General features: G+C 37.7%; 1 protein-coding gene across 3 annotated transcripts in view; it reads left to right on the forward strand.

Moving 5' to 3' along the window:
* Tes (testin LIM domain protein) overlaps positions 1 to 3,425 on the forward strand; it is a 39,231-nt gene extending 35,806 nt beyond the window's left edge. For all 3 annotated transcript variants that reach the window (XM_090333181.1, XM_090333182.1, XM_090333183.1), the window contains exons 5-7: positions 68 to 283; positions 571 to 729; positions 3,127 to 3,425. In XM_090333181.1, the coding sequence (XP_090189307.1) occupies positions 68 to 283; positions 571 to 729; positions 3,127 to 3,315 (564 nt within the window). In that variant the 3' untranslated portion in view covers positions 3,316 to 3,425. The remainder of the gene's footprint in view (positions 1 to 67; positions 284 to 570; positions 730 to 3,126) is intronic.
* Positions 3,426 to 10,653: the final 7,228 nt, after the last annotated feature.

Here is a 10,653-nt window from a genome sequence, read left to right on the forward strand (position 1 = left end):
CTCTTGAAGTTGTGGCTCCGAATGCTTTCCGAAGCTGAGAATGATGGATGCCATCCTTCTCTTTTAGTCCTGCCACTGCTGCAAACAGGCTATGAAAGAAGGGGACCCAGCCATCTATGCTGAAAGGGCTGGCTATGACAAGCTATGGCACCCAGCTTGTTTCATCTGCAGCAACTGTGGTGAACTTCTGGTTGACATGATCTACTTCTGGAAGAATGGGAAGCTGTACTGTGGCAGACATTACTGTGACAGTGAGAAGCCCCGATGTGCTGGCTGTGATGAGGTATGTCCTCTGGGTGGCTGCCATATCCAGAAGACAGCATGTTTCATTTTCATCCAAAAATGTCATGAAACTTTTGGTTCCTTTCTTTCTGGATCTCTGTCTTAGTTTTGTTGATTAACAAAACACTATAGTGAAACTAAAGGTTGATGTGGGGTAAATAACATAAATCTGTTTTGTGTTACCGTGTTCAGACATTCAGCTCCAAGAAAGTATCAGATCTGCTTATCAAGATAAATGTTTCACTTTCTAAGGAAAGTGAATTCATTGCATTTTCTTCCTCTTTGCAGCTGATATTCAGCAATGAGTATACCCAAGCAGAAAACCAGAATTGGCATCTGAAACACTTTTGCTGCTTTGACTGTGACAACATCCTGGCAGGAGAAATCTACGTGATGGTCAGTGACAAGCCCACGTGCAAGCCCTGCTATGTGAAGAACCATGCCGTGGTGAGAATCTGTGGGATTCTGTCTCAGCCTGCTTTGTGACATTCATCTATAGCTTTTTAAGCCTCTTAAAAATGAGGAGTAGGATTGGAGTTGAAGCTCTGTAGGAGAGCACTGACCTAGCATGCTTAATGCCCTGGGTTTCTTCTTTAGCATTACAAGAAAACAAAATGTTTCTTCTCTTGTTGAGGGTTGGGGATTTAGCTCAGTGGAAGATTATTTACCCAGAAAGTTCAAGGTCCTGAATTGGTCCTCAGCACCACAAAAAAAAAGGAAGGGTGTGCAGACACTAGTCACTCCTTTTACATAAATCACAGCTGATTTCATCATAGGGTGTTAAAATACATATATCGACTATGAGACACCTCAAAATGGGTCATTGTATTTGCCCATTTACAATGTAAGATTATAAATCTGCTTGGGAAAATCCTTAATGGGAGTGAAATTGATCAATCTAATGAGTGTAGATCAGATCCTATTTGAGTAAATGTTCTTAGTGGCTGTTTCTGTCTGTAGCCCTATTTGAATATCTGTAGTTTCTTACTCTTTTTTTTTCCATATATTTTTTATTGTAGTTAATAGGAGGGTTACATTATATTCACCAGATAGATGGTGCATTACTTCACATACGTTGATACCCTTTCTCATGTCTTGGTCCCCATTTCCCTCCCCCCACCCCTGCCCCTCATCTTGTTTTCCTTTTGTGGGTCGTGTGGCTGGTCCCTGAGCTCTTCCGCTCAAGGCTATTGCCCTACCCTAGAGCCAAGCCCCACTTCCTGTTGGAGATAAGAGTCTCTGGTCCTTTTGTGCCCCAGGCTGGCTCTCAGCCTTGATCCTCAGATCTTAGCCTCCTGAGTAGTTAGGATTATAGGCGTGAGCCACCACACCCAGCTTGTAGTTTCTTATTCTTGTTACAGGACCACTCAGTAGGATTTTGTTTTTGCTCCACAGAGATTATACAGTATGTTTTTCAAATTCTTATTGAATTGATTTAATCTAGCCAAATTTGACCTGTGTATTTAGATTTATTGCATTGATCAGGCACTTAATGTGAGAGCGTATTTTTTGCTTATTTGTTACACAGAGATGCTATTGTGTAACTGCCAAGAGATAGGTAATATAGAGCTAAGGTAAAAAGTTGATCGTCAGAAGTATCTTTTCCTTTTTTTGTGTGTCAGTTTTGGAGCTTGAACTTAGGTCCCCTCAAGCTTGCTTGGCTTTTTCACTCAGAATTTTTTCACTCTACCATTTGAGAAGTAGCTTTACTTCTGGCTCCTTACCGGCTCTGAACTGGGATTCTCAGATTTTAGCCTACTCAGTAGCTACAAACAGGCTTGAACTATGAACATCTGGCTTTTTTACTGTGTTATCTGCAAGAAACTATACTAGTTACAGGTCATCATCAGCTATCACTAGGGGAGAGTCTTGGTTAAGGAATAAAATGGTGTTTTAGAGGTTTTAGTTCATTTATTTTATTCATCTATTCATGCTATAATAGAATATACTTCTGTTTTCTTCATATTTTCAGGAAGGCAAGTATGTATATGTATGTGTGTCTGTGTGTAGATTGTTTGTGTATTTAACACACATATATTACTGAATGGCATCTATTAGTGATTTATATATACAATTATGCATAAACATGATCGCTTTTATGACAGGACAAAAGCTAATTCACTACAAGTCATATTTTGAGTACAAATTCATTCTCAAATGCTGTCATGATTTTTAATACAAGTCCTTATTACTTTGAACATAATTTTAATTTTCTAGTATCTAGAAATTAGTGGTGTTAAGATCATGCATCATGGTAAGACTGAAATTGCTGCTTTAATAAGCAAAAGAATATCATCTTCTAAGCTTCTTTTTATTTACCAATGTGAAGTCTATTCTAGCAAAATACACTGGAACCAAATTCAGTGTTTTGAAATTTGGTGTCAAGACATTCCATCTTAAACTTTACGGAGATATCCTGTCAGCATCAAATCACCTGTTTGGATTTGCTTGCTGGTTATTGTTGTACTCAGCATATAAGTCTCCAGGAATGATTATTGGCTAAAGAAGCTCACTGAGAGATCACTCTCAGTTGTGTATTCTTGATGTAAATGCATTCTACTTGGGCCGGCAGTTTAGCCTAGTGGTAGAGTGCTTGCCTAGCATGCATGAAGATCCAGCTTCGATTCCTTAGTACCACATACATAGAAAAAAAGCCAGAAGTGGTGCTGTGGCTCAACTGATAGAGCTCTAGCCTTGACAAAATCCTAGAGCAGTGCTCAGACCCTGAGCCCACGCCCAGGACTGGCAAAAAAAAAATGCATTCAATTTATGCTATGGTAAAACTTTTCCTCGTGTATTTGGGTCCCTTACTCCCTTTGTCTTGTTTGTATTATCTCTGAGCAGGTGTGTCAAGGATGCCACAATGCCATCGATCCCGAGGTTCAGCGGGTAACCTACAACAACTTCAACTGGCACGCGTCCACTGAGTGCTTTCTGTGCTCTTGCTGCAGCAAGTGTCTCATTGGACAGAAGTTCATGCCAGTGGAAGGGATGGTTTTCTGTTCGGTGGAGTGTAAGAGGATGCTGTCTTAGGAGGGGAGCAGCAAGCAATACTGAGCCATAATTATCCAAAGTGGCCCACATTTCAACAACAGAATGCAATTTCAAACCAATAAAAGGGAAAAATAAATCTGTAAATGCAACCAGAATGTTTTGTTCTCTATCTTGACATTAAAACCTACTTTAAGCATCTGATTTTTAAAAAGGTGAGAACATTTGATTTCCTAATGTAAAATCTTGGTAGAAAGTTTTCATTTAATTAGTCTTCATGTTCCTATACCCTGGTGCCAAGCAATCTCTCTCTCTCTCTCTCTCTCTCTCTCTCTCTCTCTCTCTCTCTCTCTCTCTCTCTCTCTCTCTCTCATCTCCATCTATCTGTGTATCTAACTATCTATCTATCTATCTATCTATCTATCTATCTATCTATCTATCTGTCTATCTATCATAAAAGATAGTGGCCTGAATGAAATGCTTAGCAATTCTAATTCTATACTCTTTTTTTCTCCATTTATGTATAAAATAAAAAGGAAATGAACTTTACCTTGAGGACAACACTTTACATTTATTGCTCATTTTATTCACTGAACTTTATAATACACAGTGAGTACTTTTTATCAAAATAAATAAAAATTCAGCATAGTGTGTTCAGCTGTTTTAATGCCTGTGTATTTGCCATTTCCTGATTTAGTCAGAGGTGACATTTTCTTTATTGCATTTCTCTATATTTTATTTACCTTACCTCTCAATTTTCTTTTGTAAGCTAGTGACCTTCATCTGTGGCCTTGAATTTTTTATTACCGCATATGGCATAACAATATGCACTTTTTTTTACTTTTATTGATGTTTGCCTTGGAATATAAAAGCCAAGACACCATTTTATATTATTTTCACACTAGAGAATATGTATAGTTTTGTACCTAGGAAAACATAACTTTTACTGATTGTACTTGCCTACCATTGTTTAACTAGGTTTTTGCATGATTTTTAATCTTGTTTTTGATACCTCTAAGCCTGTTCATAGGTACACAGAATGTCTTTGCCTATATACTTCTACCTTTATTTCTTATATTTAGTTTCATATATGCTTCCATACATAACTATACACTATGAATAAAAAAGAGCATGAGTGATATGTATATTATTTTAAAATAAAGTTTCTATCATTTTAACAATTGTCTTTTTTCTCATCATTCTGCAGTTAGACATCTTTTACAGCAGAGGGCGATGTCTCCAAGCATAAGAACAACCTAGGCAAAAACAAGGCTGCTTCTGACAGCACAGAACAGCAAGTAGACTTCTCTTTGAATGAAGGATTAAACTTGAGCCTTTCAATCAGGGCATTTAGTTATATTAAGGTCTTCTAGAAGGTTGTCTTTGAACCTACAAAAATGTTATTGAAATTGACATTTAGGGAGGCTATAGTTGAATCTAACAAGTTTTTCTCTAACACTTGAGTGTCAACTGTCTTTTAGTTTCCCAACTAAAAGTGGCAGCCAACTGTGAGATAGGAAACAATGAGAAATAGTAGTAGATTCTCTTAATATTAACAGGCTCTGAGGGTGCTTATATGTGAGGGTTATACTTTTTCCTAACATATACTCAAGAAAATTCATTTTTAATTTTTTTAGCTGTTAGTCTGTTCGATGATAATATTTGTTTACTTTTTACACACACACATACACACACACATACTTTGTACAAATATACACATTTGTACTCTGCCTTGCCCATCCATGAAAGTGATGTTTTGTAGCTTGAAAATGGTATAGAAGAAAGTGTTCTAGTATCACAGAGTGCCCATAAGTGACTACAAAATTTCGTGGTTGCTTATTGTTTTGGCCTTTGACTTAAATAGTATCAGGGATCCTTTCCATTAAGGTGACCAGCTTACTTTTCCCACACATGGGGCTAATTGAGAATAAACTGAAGCAGAACCCTTTCATACCATCATAGCCAAGTCTTCCTGTGTCTACCAGCCTGGCTGGATTGGGTTATAGAAACATAAGGGATGTGACCTACTCTGTCAACTACTTCCCAAGAGAATTTTACTACCCATTACTCATATATTAGGCTATTTCTTGGAAGAAAGAAACTGTCTTGTGTGCATGACACACTAGGTTTGTCCATTCTTTTACTGATTTTAAATTGACTTCGTAGTACAAGGGCATGCCTCTAGTAAAGAGACCCCTGGCCACTTTTACTGCTTATTTCTTTATGTTCTTTTAAATACTTGGACTATGAAAAGAAGAGTAGGCTGATGGTTAAGTTCTTTGAGATTTGCTTTTCTTCCGATTTTATGGATATATCTTCCTCAATATTTTATGTTCTTCACTGTCCTCACTTCTCAAAACTCATTTTATTTTATTTTTTGTTTATCTATCTTTTGGTCGATCATGGGGCTTGAACTCTTAGGCCTGGATGCTGTCTCTGGAGCCACAGAGCCACTTCTCATTTTCTAGTGGTTAATGGAGATGAGTCTCAAGGCCTTTAGTGCCTAGGCTGGCTTTGAACTGTGATCCTCAGATCTCAGTCTCCTCAGTAGCTAAAATTCTCAGTAGCTAAAATTGCAGGCTTGAGCCACTGTGCCCTGCTTCGTTAATTTTTTTTTCTTTTTTGTAGAGACCAAAATCTTTCCCTGACAGTGGGGGGAAATACAGATAAGTCATGAAAAGGGTTTTCACATGGATAGTACAGAACAACTTAGTTCCTTTTTTTTGCCAGCTTTGGGGGCTTGATATCAGCATTCTACCACTTGAGCCACAGAGCCACTTCCAGGTTTTTCTGTGTATGTGGTACCAAGGAATCGAACCCAGGGTTTTGTGCATGATAGGTGAGCACTCTACCACTACGCTATGCTCATAGCCCAGTTAAATTCAGTACTTTTTGCACACTAGGCAAGCACTCTAACACTGGCTTTGTACCTGTAGCCCTATTACTTTATTTTTTTTTTTGAAATACATTCTGGCTGCTACCCTTGTCCAGGCTGAGAATCCCATACATGAGAATCCTATACAAGTTCTGTTTCTTATGTGTAGACCTCATACTTTTTATACCTAACATAGACATTTAACAAGCCTCAGTGTAGTTGGCAGTTTAGGGATTCTCACTGGGTGGAAAAATATTTGAGTATATGGAACCACTGGTTGCATAACAGATCAAGAACCCACATGCCAATGTTCCTTCTTTAAAAGACATTCTCTTAGGTATTATAGTGATCCAGAAAGTTAAAAAAGATTTTGACATCTCATTAATGAAATTTACCAAAGTAATACTAATTTTAGTATAATAATCAGGCCACATTAAAATGATCACAACCATGAACTCATGAGATCTGCACACAGCTTATTCATCTCTAGAAAGAAGGGTGTTGCTCATAACCCTTGGATATAGTTCTAATTCTGAGAAATCAGTGGGTATTTGTTACTCAACCTCATTTAAGAAATCTAAGTAGCCCTTGAGACGTATTGGCCTTTCACACTTGTTATATGCTATCTTTATTTTCCCCTCTCCCCACCCTGGAAATAACAAACTGAGAATTGTTCACATAAGCTAAAATTTAAGTGACTCCAAAGTCATCGAGTAGAGATTTCCAAATCAGACTTAAGTATTTCAGTCCAGTTGCAACAAAGGCAAGAAAGTCACTATTGACTCATTCTTGAGCAATTTCAAATACAATGTTTAAACGCATCCAACTTCACTATGGTTACCAAAGAGACACTACCACCCAGCATTAGTGTTAAGTATTTGCCTCATGGTGCCATGGCATATTTAAACTTGTCTCTGAATAGTCAGCTCATTCCTTAGAAAACATGACTCCATCAATGTCTCCAAGAAAAAACAAAACACTTCACCTGGTGTGTTACGAGGTTCTCGCTGTCCTTCCCCAAACTCTGTTGATTAAGAGCTGAATGGCAAATTGATGGTTTTCTTGAGTGTTGTTCATATGTGTAGAAATGAGCCACTGCACTGGAGAATGTGGGTTTATTGAACATACAACCTGACAAAAATTCCTGGCTTGATTAATAGAATCCTTTTCTAGTGTATTTGCAAGACACTTAAATAGTTTGGGCTAATTATTTTGTCCTTTCATGGAGACCTGTCATTGTATCCTCCATTTGGTTGATGATTTATTTTTTTAATTTTTAAAATTTGATTGTCACGATAATGTGTAGAGAGGGGTTAGTTACATTCATCAGGTAGTAGGTGCATTACATCTGGCACATTGATACCTCTTCTCATGTTTTTGTCCCCCCCACTCCTTCCCAATCCTCTTGTTTTCCCTCCTTCCCTATTTCAAATAAACAAATAAATGTATATACAATATACCAGGTAACAAAGTCAGATACAGTAACAACATGAGATTAACCATAAGGGCAACAAAAGAGAAGAAAAATAATATAGTACATTAAGAACAACACTCACACAAGATAAACCTTTGTTTAAATATCCTAGAGTTCATTTCATTTAGTCTCTTCCTATAAGACCTTATGTACATAGGTTTTGAGCTCTTGTAATCCTCTGCTAGGAGAGTCCTGGATGTGTGCTAATTATTGCAAATAAGGGAAACCATTGAGCCTATGTTCCTTTGGATCTGGCTTACTTCACTTAATATGATGTTTTCCAAGTCTTTCCATTTCCTTACAAATGGGGCAATGTCATTCTTTCCGATGGCAGCATGATAATATATTTTGAAACAAAGCAAATTACCACTAACCTTTTATATTTGTTTTGAATGGCATTTTGAATGACATTTCTAAAGGCTGCTATTGATTTTTCTTCAATGATGCTTCTCATTGGGATATGTCGACCTTCCCATAACAGCAAAAGCAACTTGTCCGCTGCTATTATCAGCATCAGCTATTACTGAATGCAGAGACTTTAGAGTTGCTGTCCCTAAATATTGCCTGACTATGAGGACTCCATGGTGTATAGTTCAAAGGAAATCTGGGTGTCCTTTAAACAAATACCTTTGGCTTGTCCCACTGTTTTCTTTCTCTCCAGTTACAGCTGAGTAGAGTGGAGGACAAGAGTGTTACATTTGAGGAGATTAAGAAATAATGAGCCCAAGTATTTGGTGGATGCCAATGAAGATTTCAGGCCATCAAGAATAACAGCAAGAACATCAGCTGTCAAAGAGCTTCCACCTGGAGTCCTGTGGGCAAGATACTAGAGCAAAAAACGACAACCTCCGTTTTTTTGTTTGTTTTTGTTGTTTTGTTTTGTTTTTGTGGGTCAGCCTAGTGCTGTCCCTGAGCTCTTCAGCTCAAGGCTACCACCCTCCCCTTGAGTCAAGCCCCACTTCCCGTTTTCTAGAAGTTAATTGGACATAAGAGACTCCAGTCCTTTTGTTCCTGGGATGGCTTTGAACCTTGATGCTCAGATCTCAGTCTCCTGAGTAGCTACGATTACAGGCATAAGCCACTGCACCCGGCACCCCATCAATGACCACCACCTTCTTCTTCTTCTTCTTCTTCTTCTTCTTCTTCTTCTTCTTCTTCTTCTTCTTCTTCTTCTTCTTCTTCTTCTTCTACCAAAGTTCTGGTGCAGAATCTATTCCTGAATTAAAATTTTCATGCACTGAACAAACCATCCATAAACTATAAAAATAAGGGATGCTTCACGATTTGCATGTCATCTTGCACAGGGGCCATCCTACCAATGATCTTCTTGATGTCTGCTGACAACAGAATTTTTGTCTTATGTGGGACAGAAAAAAAAATTTTTTTAATGAGAAGGGACTCTATTCTTGAAGCAGCCAGCACAAGTACAGTACATGGAGACCCGAGGTTTAAAGTCTTGTTGGTGTGAACCAGTGTCTACTCATGTCCAGAATGAGGTTCCTCAACATGCTACTACTGCAGCATGGACTGCCAGAATAATATACCTTTATTTATACCGTGTACAAGTCCAAACCTTAGTCTTGCCCAGTTTCTATTGTTTTGCATTCTGCCCTCTCTTGGGGTATTTATTTATTCACATGAGCAGTCAATCACTATTTCTTGAGTTTCTGCCATGTGCCAGGGTGGCTATAGAACTAGGAACAACTTTGTAGGCAAGACAAACAAGGTGGTAGTTTATATTCTAGAAAGAATGCAGTATAAAGATTGTAAATGATCAAATGCAATGGATCAAATGAAATCATTGCCAATGAGTGATGGGGGAATAAGATTAGACAATTAACAAAAGGAGGTCACTCAGGAGGGAAAAACTTGGAGAAAACAAGGGAAGAGGTGACACTGCTCAAAAAGAAACGTACTCATCATCTGACTTATGTAACTAGCTCCTCTATACATTACCTTTACAATAACAGTGAATATTTTAAACTTATTAGCATAGGGAACTACATGAGGCATATAATTGAAGTTCATACTTTTGTTACAAATGATATCATTGTCTTAGGGTATGTAGTATACCATTGTCTATGAATCATAAGATTTAATGCTCCATGGTACAGCAGTGGTTATGACAGTGACCAACAATGTATTATGTATTTTAACATTTCTAAAAGAGTAAATTTGAAACATTTCTACTGCAAAAAAAGTAAATGAGATGGTGCCCATTTTAATTAATTGGATTAAATTTTTCTGCAGTGTGAACATCAAAACATCATATATACAATTAGTATTTATCAATTTAAAAGACAAACTTAAAAATGCATTCCTAGCTGGGCCCAGTAGCTCATACCTGTAATCCTAGCTACTCAAGAGGCTGAGATCTGAGGATCATGTTCAAGGCCAGCCCAAGCACTAAGGTTCCTGAGACTTTTTATCTCCAATTAACCACCAGAATATCGGAAGTGGGGCCTGTAGCTCAATGGGTAGTGTGGTAGCTTTGAGCTGAAAAGCTCAAAGTTTAAGTCCCATGACCAAAAAAATGCATCCTAGCATTTCTCTCTTTCTGTTGATTGCTTGCATGAAGATTTGGCACCTCCAAGTTGTATGGCATGACTGCACATCACTTTCGAAAGAATTCAACTACATTGGAATACTAATATCTCATTCACTGGGAGTGCCTCTGTTTCTTACCTGTAATGTGGCACACATATTAAATGATAAGAAGTGACAGATCCTAAAAGAAGATGTGAGCTAAAGGTTTGAGCCATCAGATTCTTGCCTCTCTTTGTGTGTTATAATTTGTGATTCATGCAAATACATTGTTTACTGTGTTTTTATCTTTGCATTCTCTTATCCACCTTCTCCCTTTGTTGAAGGGCTTATGCAGTTAGGCAATCTTTATAGATTTTATATTCTAAACCCTTGAGCATTTATGATAATCTATATTTCAGAAAATCTAGAGAGCACTATTTTGTAAAATAGTGCATTTGAGGCATTAGGTTTCTAGTCTAGGAACAGGTGAAAGATTTGTATTTCC

This window comes from Megascapheus bottae, chromosome 5, assembly GCF_031878675.1.
Source record: "Megascapheus bottae isolate mThoBot1 chromosome 5, mThoBot2.hap1, whole genome shotgun sequence".
In the NCBI taxonomy this organism is placed as follows: domain Eukaryota; kingdom Metazoa; phylum Chordata; class Mammalia; order Rodentia; family Geomyidae; genus Megascapheus; species Megascapheus bottae.